At 36.0% G+C, this 19,756-nt stretch overlaps 2 protein-coding genes and 1 long non-coding RNA gene across 14 annotated transcripts in view; 1 reads left to right on the forward strand and 2 right to left on the reverse strand.

Annotated features, from left to right (window-relative positions):
- LOC116770020 (histone deacetylase 4) overlaps window positions 1-15,474 on the reverse strand; it is a 37,300-nt gene extending 21,826 nt beyond the window's left edge. For 5 of the 12 annotated variants that reach the window (XM_061527890.1, XM_061527889.1, XM_032661350.2 and 2 more), the window contains exons 1-2: window positions 15,283-15,474; window positions 14,312-14,361 (exon numbers count right to left, since the gene is read on the reverse strand). In XM_061527890.1, coding sequence (XP_061383874.1) covers window positions 14,312-14,348 — 37 coding nt within the window. In that variant the 5' untranslated portion in view covers window positions 14,349-14,361; window positions 15,283-15,474. Of the gene's footprint in view, window positions 1-2,894; window positions 3,227-9,424; window positions 9,635-14,311; window positions 14,368-15,282 lie in introns of those variants that run through there. The other 7 variants (XM_032661347.2, XM_032661351.2, XM_061527891.1 and 4 more) reach the window with 5 other exon arrangements.
- Window positions 3,233-5,250, forward strand: LOC133320221 (uncharacterized). Its single transcript, XR_009753658.1, has 2 exons — window positions 3,233-3,700; window positions 4,076-5,250. It is a non-coding gene; the product is annotated as an uncharacterized LOC133320221 (long non-coding RNA).
- A 1,401-nt stretch (window positions 15,475-16,875) lies between the features above and the next one.
- Window positions 16,876-19,654, reverse strand: LOC116770149 (transmembrane protein 222). Its single transcript, XM_061527723.1, has 5 exons — window positions 19,540-19,654; window positions 19,328-19,453; window positions 19,030-19,240; window positions 18,188-18,318; window positions 16,876-18,095 (listed from the first exon to the last, which is right to left on the reverse strand). The coding sequence occupies exons 1-5, from the start codon at window positions 19,548-19,550 to the stop codon at window positions 18,017-18,019; spliced, it is 558 nt and encodes a 185-aa protein (XP_061383707.1). The 5' UTR covers window positions 19,551-19,654; the 3' UTR covers window positions 16,876-18,016.
- Between the last annotated feature and the right edge of the window lie 102 nt (window positions 19,655-19,756).

Genomic DNA, 19,756 nt, shown 5'->3' on the forward strand with positions numbered 1-19,756 from the left:
GGTCGGTCTATAAGGAAAATACTTTTAATTAATAAAAGAAATCCTACAAACTATACAATGTCCATAAAACCCTTAAAAGGAACTAATGAAAAATAGAACAGGAAAATCTTTACGACCCGTAAGATCATGGACGGCCCGACGACCTTCGACACGACACTACTTACAGTCGAACAGTAATTCAAAGGACCGTATCAATTCCTTGTGTTTTTCTTCGAGTCGGAAGTAGGCATGAGACGCAAATAGATCGTGATTTGTTAAAAAAAAAGTATTAGAATTCAATAATATAAATTCAACGGCGTTAAGTGTTAGCTACTAGTTGTTGCTTCTCGTTTACGTTATATATAAAGGATGCCTTCTATCACCTCAATAATGCCCATGGTTGCGGTCGATGACGTGTGTGATCGGTGTGTGACGTGCACCGACCTGAACTGCACCATTACGAAGCAATTTTTAGAAAATGAAAAACATTTGTAATAGGTCTTTAATTATTATTGATTCCGAATAAACCGACGGGGAATAAATAAACACAATCACAGAGACCGCTGTGATCGAATGCTGCCAATGAGTAATAAAGGAGCCGCCGCGCCGCGCCGGCAGCCGTTACCGCAGAATATAATTAATATAAAATCATTATTACTACCATGTATATAAAGTATCCTAAATATTGCAGTAACATGAACATCAAGTCTCATAAAAATATACTGTCTCGTCGAGTTTTCTTATTATTCTGGTCATGCATTGATCTACAGAACTAAAAGATGGACGAAGGGATGAACGGAACGAGGGAGGATGGATAGATCAGAAGCCATGATCAGATCAGAGGTCGGAAGGCCGGAGAGCGACACTGAGTAACGAATCCGACCCAGCAATAACAAAGGAAAATTTTATACGGAAAACATTAAAGGCTTTACTTCAATTATAACATTAACCTACGCAGTACTTATTTGATTGTAATTACATATTAAAACGATAATAAACTTAAACAACACGGCTGATACAAAACAAATAAGAGATCAATGTACCAAGAAAAATATGAATATTAAACAACAGACATCGGAACATGTATCACAAATGATGTCTACCGACACGACACGGTGACGTCACCCCTGAAAACAATATGTGTTAGTGGGCCAACGGCGGAAATTATGTTCAGATAATAATTGACGAGAATGTTGGACTAGGCTAAGCTGTACCGAAAGAAAAGACTTCATCGCTCGGGCTATCTATAAATAGGTACATGAGCTTAGGACGATCGGAGGTTCAACCGCTGCTATACGTTAAAGTGAGCGTGGAGTCAAAATTAATCCAGTGTATCAATGAATGACGTCGGACAAACGAGGGTTTGTTCGGTGAGGAGGTCAGTGTCCCGCTCAGCGCCGTCCCGTCTCAGAACTCATCGAGACCCGTTCTCAATCCAGATTGGTTGTAAACATGTGGACTCTTCTCGTGCACGCACTAGACACAGAGGATCCCGAAACGTTCTGTGTTATCTCCTTACATATGTTTAGTAGAATACATGTTGTATTAATTAATTGAGTCTCATTATATTCGTAATAATAGATTTAACTAGTTGGACTCGATTTAAAACGTTTGCATCTAACGACTTTGTATATCTGATAATGAGAGACGATTAAAACAATTAATTTATATAAAATTTTATAACGAACGACAGAGGAGTTATGACGGAATAATTGTCTCAAAATGTTACATTAATATTTATTCTCACATTTAGTTAATGAAGACGAGTGCTGGTAACGAGTACGACAGATTGGTATTATAATATAACTGTCAGACTGAGTACCATGGAACAGATCAAGGATGTAGGGGTCTCAAGCAACAAGTCCACAGTCGCAGCCGATGACAGTGTATAAACTGAGTTCGGGCTCGATAAGAATGACGAAACTACACTCAGTAAACATCAGACAAATAAACATGGCACTGCTGATAAGGGATGTTTACTTTAAACTGTATTATATATAAACTAAGGAACTCCGATAACATGTACAGCTTTACTGTTGAACGAACTACAGATTATGGCACGCGAACAACACTTCACGTAACATACTCTTCTATGATATAATATACGTAAGAGACCGAAGACAGGTTACATACTAGTTAGTATTAGAAACATCGAAATGTTTCGTACCGAGAGCCCCCGCCGAGGATCCATCGGAGACAGAAACAAGGGAACTCACCTTTCTGTTATATCATTGTTAACATTATGAAATACATAGATGTACAATTAGTTAGATCAATAGATACATCTAAAAAATAATGACATGCAAGGGTCGTCTACAGGAGGGTAGTATTTTGTATTGGAAACTGTTGTCACTGATGTTTGTTGCATTCCTTAATATTTATAGTCTTTCTCAATTCGTGACATAAATCGTGAGGACGACATAAAGTAGTTTGCGGTAATATCGAGCAAAGACACTGATAACAGACTCGACACGGATGCGACACTCGCACTCGCAAACGACGCACAACATCCACGATCGGCCGTGTGTTTACGAGCGAGCTCACGCACACTAGCCCACTGTAAAAATAGAAACAACGATAGCACACACACATAGACACGGACGTACGTGAACTGTAATAAAAACATACATAGAAACATCGAGTGCGCTATGAATAAAGCACAAATTGAAATGGAGGCATACAACTTGTTTATAAAAAAGAGAGACCTGCGGGTCGACTACGAGGCCGGAGCTGGGACTGTGGCGTCATAGGAACACACCGGAGAGAAGGAGAACTGGGTTCCCAGCACGAGAAGCGATTAGGTGCGCTGCGATCACAACTAAAGACTTGGTCGATTTATCGGCCGAGTACCGGTTCCGTCTGGTTCCAATAATAGGGCGGCGGAGAAGGAGGAATGTTCAGGATTGCGGACTCACCTAAATTAATGACATACATGGCCTGGGAGCGCTCGAGCCGCTGCGCGTGCTCCACGGCCTGGTACAGTCCGGAATCCACTTTAAACACTTTGATAAACACTATTCGTAACCACTGTGCTACATGCGAGCATCTTATGTAGAAACTAGCACTGCTGCCAGAGTTTGGCGGCTGAGGAGATTGGCGACTGGCGAGTAGCGAGGTGCACAACGAATGACAGGCGGTGTAAACAGAGTGTCGCACGACACACACACACGACGGGCGCGGACGGATTGCGCGCGGACACTGAATCGCGGACCGCGGTCACGATGGAGGGACCAGGAGGAGGAGGAGGAGGAGGCACGGGGGGGAGAGGAACAGCGCGAACGCAGCGCTCGGCGCTTGTGATAACTCAGCGCCTCATTCATTCGACCAGCGAAGACCGGACAGCCGGAGAGCCGGAGTATTCCACCGTACCAACACACGACGCACGCGCGCGCTGACGCACATCACTTTATGTGATAAACACTAAAAATCTTGGCAGTAGAGGCACCGCGTCGTTTGCCAGAGCCGAAATGCAGCTTTCTCGGAATCCTATGCTGAGGGAGCCAGCCGCAGATATGAACATGACGGTACAATATTTGTGTTGCAAATTTATTGAGAGTCAAGGGAAGTTCGCGACCCTAAATGAAAAATGCTGATGTCATCGTTTATGATGACGCAAATACGTTCTGATTAGAAACATATTTGGACATAACAGTTGGGTACACAAGTCATGGATGTTTCCAAAGGTCAATCGAAATTGTATAAATTAATTATTTTAATGTAGGTATGTTTCACTTCATTTTAACTTATATTAATTATTATAGAGGCGATGGTTCGTTCGTTTGTCGGCTGTCCTGATTTTTGTTGTTTTTGGAACCGTTACAAGATACGGATATCGAAAATGACATGTCCCGGGAGGAAACCAAACACAGCCCCGTGAATATATTGCACTAGAATCGCATCTACAGTTTATATTATAAAACAGTTAAACTATTAACATTATAATATCTTTTAACCGATTCATTCTAGACTTTTCTGTGAAAAGTTTTACTTCGCCAAGTATTATTTCATTTTAATATTTTAATTGTAATATTAACTTCAACTCATGTATCTGTTATAAAAAGGTTTTTATTTATTGAGTTGAGTTGTTTTGTTTCAGATAATTAAAGTGACTACGTCAAACAAGTCCGTATAAATTAATAATAATGAAAATAAAATTCTATATAAAGTTTATTTAAATAAAAAATAACAGACAAGTCTTTAACATTACAAGGCTAAAATAAAACTCCAATGTTAGTAGACCGTCCAAAGAATAGAATCGAAATACTGATGCAGAAGGAAAAAACACTATTAAAAACAAAAATGACGTTAAGTAATGATTTTAAACAAAACAAACTTATAAGAAAGACCTTCACAGGACATGCGCTTCTGTAAACAACAACAAAACACGTATCACAAGATGAATAGCAGTTCCTGAGAATTGGTTCAGTAGTCGCAAGGTCGAGGTGGAGCTCTAGCGCCGGCAGCGACGGAGGTAGTGGTGACGGTCACTCAAATAAACAGAACCTATCGTCTGGTGTACCTGTCACGAGGCGTTACTGAATAGTCTGCGCGTCAAAGACGAGGTCGATGTGTCAGAGTAACGAGTTCCGTAGGTTTTTTTTATTGGAAATAGTAAATCATTTCAAACGTCTTACGTAAATTATAATAATAGAGTTTAGAACACGCACTTGAAATAATATATTTATTGCTTTGTATTTTATATATTGTCGGGACACAGAAGTGAGTCGACGAGTGCATCAGAATTCAAGTAATGCTTGGACTATATATAGGTGATAAGATAACTACCAAGTGTCGTTTCTATTTTTAAATGGAAATTAACGCAACAAAGTGAAGGGGCTCTAGATAAATGTTTTTCTCTTAAGATAGCGAGATACTTATCCGTCGTTAAACAACAGCCGCGTCTGTAATCGTCAGTCATTATGGTGACGGTGACATTTTAATTTGAATATGTTCCTCATACGTGTGAGAGTCGCAGTCGAGCCTATCTGTCTGTCTGTTATCACTGGTGTTATGTTATATATACCACAGTATCAGTCCTCAAGGTCGGCCTCTCCATTCCTTCGATCTTGTTTTTAAACTAAAACTTCATATTTTTTATCAGACTACAGGCAAATTTCTTTTATAGTATCCACAGAGACAATTGGAAACAGCTCAAAAGTAGCAGTCTCCAATTTTAACATACACGTAAAAATTACATTAATTGAAAACATTAGAAAAGAAAAATATAAAAACAATAAAATAAATTAAATGAAAATGATGAATGATGAATGATGAATGATGAATGATGAATGATGAATGATGAATAATGAATGATGAATGATGAATGGTAATGATGAATGATAATGAAAAAAGACGAGGAAATAGAGTTTCCAAGAACTTTCATCTCATTGAACAACGATGTCAGACAGAGAGAACACTTACAACACAGATTGTAACATTTTGAACCTTGATATTGTGATGTTATATTATGATATACCTTGGAGGAAATCTGAGTATATGGATATCGATAAAAATAACCTTACATAATAAGTTTGAAACAAAATGAAACTCAACGGAAAATTCAAGTGCACGCGATAACAAAACATTAATGCGGTTTCAAAGAAATCTAAATATAATTATTACAAGACTTGTGAAAATACAACTATATAAAAATATAAAAAGGTTAATAAATTATCTGACCTTCGGGAACTTAATTTTCTACAGTCGAGTAGTTGTAACGGAATTCACTCGACACGACTTACTTCCTAGAATAAGAAACTACAAAACAATTTACGTAAATAAAGTAATCGTTTTTAAGGTATTTATATTATTTAGAACTGTTCACTACGACGTTAACAAAACAACAAGTAGTTTGAAATTGTATTTACAATTTATATAAAAAAAAAAAAATTGAACCAGATAAGAATTTTTACTTTTCCAAATAATATATATATTTTAAATGTTTGTGAGGTGAGTCACTCGGAATACTTTCTTTCAATGTATGTTATGTAACAGACGATATACTCTTAACGTCTGTCGTAATTCTCTTTCATTGAATCTGTGTACAATTACTTAAGATGATAAATATTTACCAAAAGGTACTATATTATTAAAGTTAACTACACTGTTTTATCCGTGGTTAAAATATAATAGCCCCCGAAACTTTTAAATGCATTTTTAAATACTTCGGTCGTAGCTCGATGTGATCTTTACCCATCACCCAGTATCAACGTGCATAGCGTACGTGTATATAAGTAGTTCATAACGTTATAGAAGCACACCTCATCCTGAAAGGTACTCGCCTGGAGGCTCAGGCAGACATATTGTGCAACATTAATGTACGTTTAATATAATTAAGACACGGCACGAATCCTAATCATCCAGTCTATAGGATGGTGCGGGTGGCAAGAGTGGTGAGGGTAGTGAGGGGGAGGCGTCTTTCGACAGTCATACGGTGACGTCACCATGGACGAGCAAACAGTGAGGGAGCCGCGGCACCAGTCACAGACGACGCCACGGAAATAGATGAACAGTCACCACAGTACGACGATGATGAAGTGGATCGATGATTTACCACTCACATACAGGGCGGTGACGGCTAGCGGACTGTGGTTCATTGAGAGAACGACTCCGGTATCAGAGGAACAACTCAAATCAAGGACTATTTAACGGATATAACAGAAGATGTTCCCAACATCTATATAAATATTATTTTATTGTACGTGTAGACCAAGTGATAAGAGATGGTTTATGAATGCGGCCAGCAGCTGATGATGTACATTAATATATATTATATTAACGGCGTGTGAGGTGTCGCCGTGTATCGCCGTGTCACCGCCGATAGTGTCTATTTTGAATGAACCCGTCTCGCTCGTAGCCCGTGACTCAGTGGGAAGTCCGTCCGAACTTCCTAGTCAAAGTCACTTGTTAAAAGTGCGTCAATCGACGACTAAAAATATAGAAAACCGAGGTTCACATCGACTCCGTGTAGTCAAGAGACGGGAGAGACGGCTATCACGTAACTCGATACTTGTAGCGATAGATGCTGTACAAACTCAATGATAACACTGTACAAGGTTCCTAGATCGACCAAGAATATATAAATTCGAGAGTCATAGCCGTAATCGTTTTAATTTAAATAAGATAGTGATGATTCTTTAACATATACTTTAGTCTTGCCACAACACGTGTGTGACTGTGTGTAAGGGCACTACACACAGTCCACGATACAAATATTAAAAATATTTTACCCTTATTGTTTAGCTCCTTGTATTCTATAAAAAAGTTTCTAAACGGAATTTCCTGTTTCCGTGTTTTTTTTAATCCAAATACATTTAATTTTTTTTTAAATTATTGTTTTTTTTAAAACAAAAATTCCCCGAGAATATATTAATTACAATTTTTTAACGACCAACTTTCAAAAAAAATTTGAATAAGAGAAATGTTAAAGAAGATTGTATTAAAAAAATTATACGTCTTTTTATTATGCGTGTCAATGAACTCGTGTTTCAAAAAATAAAATAAAATTAGAATATAGAGATGTTCACCAAAAAAAACCATAATATTATACGCCAACGTCGCTGACAGGACGTTTAACATTATATATAATATGACTAGGTACCAGCCCCGGCTGCGCACGGGCTCTTTAAAAAAATATAAAATAGCCTATTTAATTTTGAGAATTATGAAACTTATATTATGACAACTTTCAAATGGACGCCCGATTTAAATGATTTAAAAAGTAATTTATAGATACTGATGTAAGCTTGACAACGAGCTATTTTATTTTGATAAGACTTAATTTTTATGTAAATTTTGTGTAAATAGCTTTCCAATAAATGCTTTAGGACTGTCAATTTTGTAAAGTTGTAAAGTATTGACATAATCCACCGCGGGCTTTTCTGTACACCTATATAAGATACACAATTCCAACATATATTATTTTGCTATATCTCAAAGGCAGCGTTTTCGTTAAAAGCTCTCAGACGGCTCATGTTTTCCCGACATCTTCAACAAATATCGTTAATGTAAACACAAGTAAATACAAAACTTAACAAATTATATACTAAAACCTTCCTCGAAAATCACGCTATCGAGTGGCGATAACTGTTTGATAATCGGTACAGTAGTTTTTCCGTTTATCGCGAACAGACAGAAAGACAGACGCGGCGAGGGACTTTGTTTTATCACATGATATAAATCAACAAAACAAAATGATATAACTCAAGTCTCATACAAGATATAATAACTTTTTCTACAACCTCGTGTCAGGTCCCAGCTCCTCAAAACATGGTCTCCTCAGACACCACTAGTCTCGCATGGCCGTATTAATATATATACATAAACAAACATAATTCACTATGTAACGTTCTCTATATATAAGTATGTCTGTACGATAACATTTGGCAAATCTGAGACGACCACGTGAGATCTGGTGGGATATCGGTTTTATTTTGGCCTCAATAACCCGAATAATAAAAATCATATAACCCTTGTTAGTGTGGACAGTGGGTCAGATGTTTCGTTATATAGTTTGTAACAGTATTGTTCGTTTACATTAACATACTACAGGTTTAACTATTAAGCTTCTTATTTATAAATTTCCGATTCCTCATATTATGAATTAAAAGACATAATTTTCATACGAACAAATAAATAGTAAAAAAATTAAATTACAATAAATAAGTAAGTTACGGCGCGAAGGGACTAGGAATGCGACCTGTCCAAAATAACACGAATTAAGAATGATTGATTTAAATGGATTTGTTCAACGAATGAGAGAGTAACTTAATTTTTCATGTAAAACATAAAAACATAATATTAATCTCTAACCAATAGCTATGAAATAATAAAACAGAACGAACCGTGCGTCTCTATAAAGTGAGTAAATTAACGTCTCATGGCATATATACTATAGAGAAAACCGACAATAAGGGACGCTTCGTATCACATCACGTCAAGTTGCGAGCTGCCTGCCTGCGACAGCCACAGGTGCTGGCCTTGTTTGATGAAACTATTGTCATATAAACATAACTATAACAAACTGTATTCAAAAACAATATTGTGGATTATCAAAAGTAATCAAGGACGCCGACTGTCTCACAACCGAGAGGATGTTCCAGTATATAGAAACGCATTGCTTACAAACTCAATAATTATAATGACTGACAGTTTGCTATCAAGCTATTCATTAAATATCAAATATTACCTACAAGCAGGACATACAGAAGCATTAAAAGAATGCATTACGTTAAGAAAGAAGAAAACATATTGGCGGACAAGACGTCTTCTACTAAAATATCGAGACGTCTAGATGTATGTTCCAGTCAATAAACCGCCAAGTTTAACGTCGGTATTATTATAATGAGACGTCAATAAACTAACATCTAGTCGAGGACGCTGCGGACAGGCTTTAATATTAATGTACCGGCTAGTTCGTGGAGGACGGACCATGTGTGAGTACTACCTGCAGCTACAGCTGACGGAGTGGCAGACATCGTCAGCGGAGGTCGCTCAGTGGAGGAGCTGCACACAGCGGAGATGGCACTCACACTGTACACGCGAACGGACAGCACATCAACGTTACTGTAGCAAACGGTGGGTCACTTCAGGTGCACCGCTGGCCGTCACATCTTAATGCATCAACATGACCGCGAGGAGTCTGCTGCATGCGGCGGTCGGCTACCGACTAACGGCGGCTGGGCGGCGGCAATCGCCTGCTCCGGGGGCCGTGGGCCGGGAGCCGCGGCCCGGGGCGGTGAGGGTGGCTGAAGGAAACGCAGCCTCCGACCCACGATTATTATGTAAGTACGAGGGTAGGTTCTATTTATAGAATTGAGGCTCACACGTAACAATACACAAGTCACATAGCGTAGGCCCAATGTTAAAGTTCATGATAGGTATTTGGGAGAGCAGGAGAGCTACGGGGTCTTGTGACGGGTAAATAATATTAGAAAATTATATGTATATACATATATATATATATATATATATATATAAATGGTGTTATTAAATGGAAAGGTATTGGCGAGTTATCTGCTATAAATATAAAATATGAAGAAATACTCGACTGTAGGTTTCGAAATTGTATAATTTCCACGGACCCTTTGGGAATATTATTTCAACAAAACAATGTCTACTTAATCGATAATTTAAACAAATTCCATCGGTTATATATCAGGTATTAGTTATTTAAAATCGACCGTGTTAATGAGAAACCTTCGGAATTACTGTTACACTAACGTCTTTGTAAGAATAAATAATTACTATCGATTAGAAACGAAACAACGAACGATAAGTCCGAGGAAAGGCAAAAATGGCGGGAAGAAAAAATGGCGAAACAAAGAATATAGAATCTTAATGATGTTTATATTTGTGTAAATGAACGTTAAACATTAAGTTCAACTTTGATAACTCAGAGTTCCTCCACGTGCACGTCGACCACCGAACACTCATCGCTCACCACCCACCAGGCCACCACCCGCCATCCACCACCCTTATGAAGTACTTGCACATTTTTATATGTAATTTATATTGTACACAGACATTATAATGAGAAAACTGTTAGCCGGCGCGACCCTTGAACCTTTCAAGTTATTCTCGACAAATAAGATGGTTCAAAAGAAATGATAACATCAAAATGTATGAGAAGGAATAAACGCTAGAAATTTATGGATGAAATGACTTACTCGACTTATTACAATCAGATACGTATCTATCTAGTAGTAGGTTTTATTTTTGTCCATCCCACTAAAACCGTAGCCGTAAATGGATATCAAAATCCAATAACATTAAAATTTAAATGATCTAAAATGTAATTCCCAGGATTGGAAAAATTAAATTAATCAAAACTGTAGGCGCTATCGGAGCCTATAACGATCTTTGTAAAATACACATCACGATTTCCTGGAAACCAGCCGAGGTGACGGGGGTCGTCGGGGGTGCCCCTCCACACCCCATATCGAGGGGTGTCGCGTTCCCCCGACCCGGTCGAGGCTCTGGTCCGTGGGCGTGTGTTGACAAACTGTATCGCCGACTCTATTTCTATCCGGAGCCACGCCCATGTGGAGGGTGTGGGGGCGAGGACCCCCTCCCGGCCTCCCGTGAGCGCCCTTGACCTTCGGTATCCAAACAACCGTAGTCACAACACTCTGAGGCACTCGGCTAATTTGTTCCTATAACGGCGTAGCGTTCCGAATACTTTACGGCTAATAGACAATAAGCAATCTTCTAACAAGAGTGTTAGAGTATTGCTTACATTAAGAGAGGCAGATGCCTCTCTTCAATGCGAGCTGTTCATAGTATGACACTCAACATAATACAAGAAACGAACTTTCAATACAGGTGAACACTCGGTCCAACTCAATATTAGTCGGCTTTCTCTATATAACCCTGGGAGCGTGCGACCGATCAGTCCGCTGACAAAAACAAAGCCATATTTGAACATTTAAGCTTCCTTTATAAAATTCTCGATTTACAACGCGATGTTTTGGACACGTGTTATAATTAATTTTCCCGTTTGCATACGCCAATACACAAAACTCAGTTCACACTTCACACAATGTCATCACATCATATTAACGTGAAATAAAAATGTATTAATTTAATACTATAATAGTGACTGGACCTGAGTATTGTTTATGAGAGCTCATTAATAGTTAGTTAGTTATAGTTTATTAAACGATTCAAGAGTTCAGAGCACTTTCCGTCGCTTGCGATCTCTGATAATATGTACAGATATGAGAACATGTTGGGCACAAAACATCAGTTCAAAGCTCAAATAAGAATTGTTTCGCAACCAACATTTTGGTTGCTGAATTTACTAAATATATTTGCTACATGCGTGGAGTCCTTAGAGTGTCTCAGACACAGTCGGATATTATTCATATACCTGTGTTATTTACATATAAAGTTGTTTTAAACCGAGTGACGCCACATTCCTATGCGTGATAAGGACGCTAATCATTAAACATTGCGCTTTTTTTTTCAATGTAAGAATTAATCGGAAGCTCGTTAACAAATGTTTATAGTTATTGATTATAATATATTCTCTAACAGCGTCGATATGATAACGCGGTACGGGGTCGGTCAGCAAAAATACGGTCATAGGACTCTCGGGATGTTGTATTCAAAATAAATAATTAAAAAATAAGTACACATGTGGAATATTCCAATGACAAGGGAGGTGTGTCATTGCTAGGAAACAGAATTATAAAGGCATCCGTAAATAAGGAGAGCTCCTCCCCCCCCCTCTCACCACACACACACACACACACACACACTCACACGCACACACAGAGAGTTCAGTCTAAAAGACATTATAGAAAACCTGTTGTATACAGTGTAGTATTGTTTAAACATTAATTGTATTTGTAATCAATATAAATTCCGAGAAGAAGAAGGGAAAAACACAGTCCCAATCAATTAGAGGTAGTGACGGAATGCGTTCAGGACCAGCTGGTAGCTGATTGCGTTTCCTCAATAGTTTATTGACACTGGTCAGTCACTCAGTGTGACGGTGGGAAGGCTGGTGGAGCCTGTGTCGAGAGAGAGGACGCCGTCACCGATGACTCGGAGCAGTCTGCCTGCACGCCGTCATCGTTCGACACACGTTACTGAGGTTCATGTTATCGATACGAGCACGGCCACTATAAATAGATCTCTATTATAATAATAAATCCGCCTCGCCCCCGCCGACACCGGCTCTGATAACGCAGACCACAACACAAACAAGCATGGCCATGAGACGAACATCTCGGGGGACAGAGTGATAGTGGACCGATCAGGGACAGGCACCAGTTGGGACGTGAGAGGAAAACTTCTGAACTGAAATATCACAACGACGAAAGTCTACCGTTTTTAATTAAGAAAAACTCATCGCAGTTTTTCATTAAGTTAATTGTTTTCTGTGGATTACAAGATTTCCAGGTTCCGAAGTAATTGAGTTTCTATTGTAGGTATTAATTACAATTAACCGCAGCGAGTGACAGATCGTTCGTTATGATGTCGACGGCCAAAGACATTGCAGTTTAAACATTCATACGTCTGTGTATAACATCAATATTGTCGGGGATCCCACTGATATATAAATTGCCGATTCGCAAATGAGAGACAATGTATAATAATAAATTTGCGATATTTGTAAAAAAATAATTTTCCCTCTAAAAATCAGTATAATCGGCATTAGTATTATATATAACTATCCATCAAACCGTGTGTAAACCTGAGTGTACACGGTCACACAATATCCATAACGTAGATAGTTATCGACACAACAAGCTTATGTTATCAGTTTTTTAATGATATCAGTATCTTTATATTCCATACACGAGCCTCATACACACGTGGAGGATGACAAGGTCAAGGGGGCGTCGAACCGGGGGGTGGGGGGTGTCCAGGGTGTCCAGGGTGAGGCGGCCGGGGGTGCGGGGTCGGGGGCGCGGGCGCTGTAGGGCTGTCGCTATTTATATGTAATCGATATCGCGGTATCGCGCGGCCGTGGCCTTGCGGCCATCGATCTGGACGAGCCCCCGATTCACAGCCCTAGATTTCAGGAACTTTCAGGAACGTTTCAAATATTCAACAGCGTCCGAATCGGGCAGTTTGTTATTGTCAGTATCTATTGTCGCTATTCCCATTTATTAAAAGTCTGTTTCCTCGACCAGAGCCAGTTTCTCCTACACCATGGAGTGTCACAACTATCATATATCAAGAGAAATATAAACACGTAATACACACTCATCACACATACAATACGATCTTAAACAAAACCGGAACGCAATTCGTGTGAGGAAATAACCCGCTCAAAGCTTAGTTCGTAATATATATATATATATATATTACGAACTAAGCTTATTTAACGAATATTTATCATATATATATATATATATGATAAATATTCGATATCTACTAACAATTGCTGGCTCCATCATTTATTTATTTGTTGTATGTATTAACAAAAAACTTTTAATATTATTTAAAAAAAAATTAATTGATGTTCACTAATATTTTTTTATTTTACACAAAAACATATATTATTGTGGTTATCCCCTCCGCCGTCCCCTGTCCTGATGGCGGTCAGTGGAATTCGGATATTTTAATTTTTTTTCAAAATATTGTAAAGACACTGACATTTGGAATAAGAAAAGTTTCCATTGTTTATACAGTAGGACTCTGTGTTGACTGCTCACAGTGCAGGGATTCCAGTAAGTGTCTAACAAAAACATATCATCAACATTAAAGTAATAACATAATTTAATTTCATTGAACGGCCAATGAATATTATTTAGAGGAATGAGAGACAGCCGAGCTTGTTATTGTTGTGCTGATGCAAGAATGACATTTCATAACTCACCTGACTGAGATGCTGAACGTCCCCGGTCATCGGCCATGTTCACACCCACCCTGTAACAACAACATATTCATGAAGCTGGTGAAGAAACATAGAAAAAGGTTTTGATGCTGCATATATTACTAGAGTAGGCTTTTATTGAATACTGCACTTTTAAAATCTTCGCTATGTTTATATTCAGTACTTTGCATAGCTTTAACATATATATGTGTTAATTTCTTTATGTTAATTTAATATAATACATTAATGAAAACCTGTTGTATATTTTTTATGAAGACAAAATGTTTGAAACCAAACGAAGAAATGTTTGTACTCTAGTTATATGGACAAACCACAGAACGTTGGTTCGCTAATATTTAATGCATTTTGATAATGTAGTATCTTGTAATGAAATACATTTATAATATTAAAATTATTTATCTTTTCTCTTTCCTTAATATTCGTTACTTCCAATAGTGCCATTCATCTCAACTTATGGCTACATCATATACTATACCTTAAAAATTCATCTATCTTTTATTTTATCATAAATAAATATTTATGTCTGTGCATTATATTTCTATCCAAAAAATACTTTTATACCTTACATTTGAAATGTATTTTATTAGTTAAAACAAACTTCGCAACTGGTATTTTTCTTATTTTGTATAATGATATTTTGAATATTATTGAACCACAATTTTTTTATTGCTATTCATTTATATGGATAATATATCTTGTAACATGAACATTAATAACAAATCCCTAAGTATCAATATAAACATATAACTAACCTTTAAAAAAAAGATTTAATATAGTAAATTATGGATAATTGAAAATTAAGTTCACACTTCAAGAAGCGGGAAATTCTTAAAAGATGAAAGGCCTGTTGAAACAAATAAAAGTTAATCTCTGTTAAGAAATGTAAATCTTATAAGAAATTTAAATACTGTAGCAATAATTGACGCTAAAAAATATGATAACCCGTTACAAACCAGCTGGACTTCCAAGAACAAGTGACGAGATTATACACAAACACCACCAAACTATAAAATATTGCACAAAATTAACATTATTATATTTGACACAGCACATTTGCACATCATGAAATTAAAGAATGTCTTATTTAAAAAAAAATCTTTCAAAACAACACAAAATATAATGTTTTGACCAAGTTTTGACGTCTCCTTACGTCGGATAATAAGTTCTTTTCGACAAACATATTTAACTGACCCATTTTCATTGATTCTGATTGGTTAAAAGGATTCTAACTTGAATCTTGTTTTACAGGGACCAATCAAAATATTTATTACAACTAGAATTAAAACTGAGTAACGTTTTACTATTATTCATTACTTAAAAAACAGTACAAAAATAAGATAGAAAAAATATAGTATTGAAATGTTTCAATTGTGTTTAATATTACATTTTTAGTGTTTTTAAGAAAAATATTTATTTTAGGATTTAATTTTACGATCACAGAATTATAATCTGCCTCTACGTCACTTGTCAATTGTCATTCAAAATTGACAACTTGTAAACTTAAAATCAACCTGCGTTGTCAATTGTCATATTGTGTATTACTTGTTATTATATACTTATTTGTCAGCGTTTTCTTTGTACTGGTTTTAGACCTTGTGTTTATCGAATACAATATTTCATAATGTTTTCGTCATTTTTTGGAAAACGACGGTCATCACCCGTGGAAGATGAAACTCCACAAATTCCTGGACCGAAGTCAGATGACGGTTTCGTTATTGTAGATCAGACGTCTCCAAGAGGTAGCTTATATCCAAGTATCAGTGGGTCTGTGTATCCACAGCGACCGGCTCCACCGCCTCCAGTGGGCCCAAAACCGGAACAATGCTTCCATTATCTACAGGGAGTCCCATTTACACTGTCCCGTGAGTTACGGATGACAACAAATAAGGATGCAATAGCTACTGAAATCGGAGATATTCTAGCATTCCTCTCCAACAAGTTAAATGTGAACGACTATAACTATGATTTTTCTGTTGAAAAAAGTGTTTTGAAAGAATATTAATATATTTTTGGTTTAGAAATCAATCAAGATGTGATCATTACTAACATAGTAATAATAGTATATAGACATAATATTACATGTTAATCTAATTAGTTTTTGATGAATTGAAATATATAATTATAGATAAGCATAAACCTATGTAACTTGTTTAGGATTGTTCTTAATATCACAATGACATAATATGGAAATAAGGCTTTATCAAATTGAGAGACTCCATGATTTGTAATGATAAGAAAAGATTTCATTTAAAAAAGAACATGAATACAATTTGTTGTATCTTTTTGTGATGCTTGGTAGTCCTCAACTGTTGTTTGTAAATTATCTTGAAAAAAAAAAAAGTGATTTGTAATTTATAGGGTTGTAGTTATCTTAGTATAGATCTACATGTATTGTTGGAAAATAAATAATACCTTTTATTTGAGTTCACTAAAAGTCAGTCACTTTTTTATAAAAGTGTTGTCTTGACATCATTGTGTTGTATTTTTTTTTCGTATTTGTGTAATTTCAGAGGAGCTTGGATGAAATAAAGGAAAATCAAATAATGTTATTAGTCCTGAGATATATAAATTTTAATTTAAATAACAAAGACCTTAAAATTCTATATATATATAAATATAGTATGATATGTCTATATTTGTATTATGGTTCCAATGTGCTATGCAATGCTTCTATATTTTAGTTACAAATATTATAATCAAGCTTGTATATTTCTTGTTCCGGGGCTGTCAACACTATCATCTAATATGTAATTGTTGTGTTGCCGTTGGTGAATATTAATTTTTCACAGTGCAACATAACATTTGCAGCTGTTACCATACAATACAAGTGATGAAGAAGTATTACACATAACACCATTATAATTTGTGTGATAAATTTCTAATATAATAAATGTGCCATCTATAAACTAACCGCCATAATGATTCCTACAGATATTAAAAATGTTGTTTATTTTGTATTACAATATTATGTGAAGTATAAGGCAATGTTTACATTTTAGAAGTCATTTTATCTAATTGAGTTCTAAGAGTTAATAAAGTTTTTCAAAATATATATATAGCCAAGATGTTTAAATTAGATTGTTCCATATAATATAAGAAAGGCATTTATAAAACTCACATATTATGACCATATTAAATTTTTATATACAAAATCAGTTCCAGACACTAACATCTTATAGCTTGCTGAATAACTTCCATACAAAACTAAAATTAAAATGTCACTGTCATCTATTCCCTAAAAATTTGATATACACTTATTTTTCTTAGAGGAAAACAATTTAAATTTATGTATTGGAAATTTTGTTAATTTGCAAATAAAAAAAAATTATAATGAAATGCTCCTTGTTATTATAGGCCTCTTTTAACAATACATTTAAAATATAATACATACATCAGTCCTCTAATGTTACAATTAAACCACATCTTACAATTAAAGAAGTTAATTAATTGAAACAACGGAATGAAAACTTTGGGATAAATTTAGCACAACACGATCTCATGAATACAGCAAGTGTCGGAAGATGGTGTTTTAGAAGACAGAGATATTTCTTTGAGTTTGATCTAATCCATCAAAAGCCTCTAATGTACACACACAACCAATCTCTAGCCACCAATCACCCGACAAACCAATGTGCATTGCACAGCTACAACATAAGTAGACTATTTCCTGCATTTGAGAAGAGCCGTCTAGATCATAGCCGCTAATCCACAGATAAATGCTACAATGATGATAAAAGGCAGCCACGTCTTTAAGAACGCCCCGAAACTGGAAACATGATATCATTATTGTTGGACTAAATCTGTTTTTCATATAATTGTTTTATAGTTTACATATTTTGCAACACTTGTTGTACCAACCTGACATATTTGGAATATGGTATCATGTAGAAAGCCAGCTTCACCATGTTCCAGTTCTTACAGCCGCCGTAGTTCATGATGTTGAGTGCTGCAGCCACATGGGAGTGGCAGTTATCATAGAATATTATATGCTGGAATTCAAAAAATTGTTGAGTTGGTCTACTGTTCATACATTTATTATAATATACCACTCGTTGTGACATTACATGTAGTTTTTCTCTGTTTCATTTTTCTTGAAGAAAATTGTAAACACTGATATAAGATTAAGACAAAAAATATTCTGTGAACAATTTAATTTTAAACTTCTTTAAATGTTAAATTGGCAGAAAGTTTTATAGGAGAAGTAGTGGAGATCGGAATGCCAACAGGAATTCACAACATAATATTTTAAGCACTATAAATGTGGATTATTGTTGCAGCTTAGGCTGTTACTTATGGAATATTAATGCTTTTCATACTTTAGTGTTGTTTCTAGTGTTAACCACTTGACCGTTAAGTGTATAGACTATAGAGTATAATAGTATACAAGAAAATACACAGATTAACTGATGAGAATAAGTTCCAAAAGCTGCCACACAAACCAGAAAGATTGCAGGCAGGCCAAAGAATATAATATTATTATCAGTTAATTAATTTTTTAGAAGGAATTTAGCTACCACATCCACACACCTCCATATCAAAAGTAAATAGTTTATGCACTGTCATTTTGTAACTAACATTAATTTTATGTTAAATATACTATTGTTTGGGACAGTATTCTAGTGATGACATAAGTTTTGTTGGTAGAAAGAAAAGTATAGAGAACTTATTAGTTATATCATAATTTTCATAAAGTTTTGTACCATTCTTTTTTTATATATTTCTGAAGCTTCTGCTACTGCCGCATCCCACCCCGCCTGACCATTAGTAGCCCGCTGTGGCGACAACTGCCAGTACTTAGTAGGATTTCCAAAAGCCATGAGATCTTCTGATACAAAATATGGGCCGGCGAAATCACGAATAACGCCATTTGACATGCAAATACCCATATGACCAAGGAACGGGAATATCCACCTGTTTATGCAAAATATTAACTTCTATTAAGAACGTCTTAATATCAATTTCGGTATAATTTTGGTGGATAAATAATTATGTACTAACGTTAGTACAGGAATAGGAGTCCAAACAATACAGTAAGGATATCTGGCGCGGGCATGATCGATGGGATCCATTAAAACTGCCTGTTCACGATCACTTATGTCTAGTGGACTTCCAGGACTTTGATCACTGTTCATTATAGAAAAAAGTTAAACACACGACAAATCCATATCCTTGTGTGTTAATAGCCCAACGAAATCCCTAAGTTTGCTTACATGGATAACATCAATTCGTTAACATTAACTGATTCCTTATCGTTCGTAAATAGAATTTATATTACTATGATTTTACCCTGCAGTATGCAAAATTGCAAAAACATTAAATTTGACATTGACATACCAAAATGTATTCTGTTTTAATAAATATAAATCTACATATTATGTATTCATCATCAAAGTTCAATAAATTTGTTAAGAATATTATAAAATAAGG

This window comes from Danaus plexippus (assembly GCF_018135715.1).
Source record: "Danaus plexippus chromosome 13 unlocalized genomic scaffold, MEX_DaPlex mxdp_15, whole genome shotgun sequence".
NCBI classification, from domain to species: domain Eukaryota; kingdom Metazoa; phylum Arthropoda; class Insecta; order Lepidoptera; family Nymphalidae; genus Danaus; species Danaus plexippus.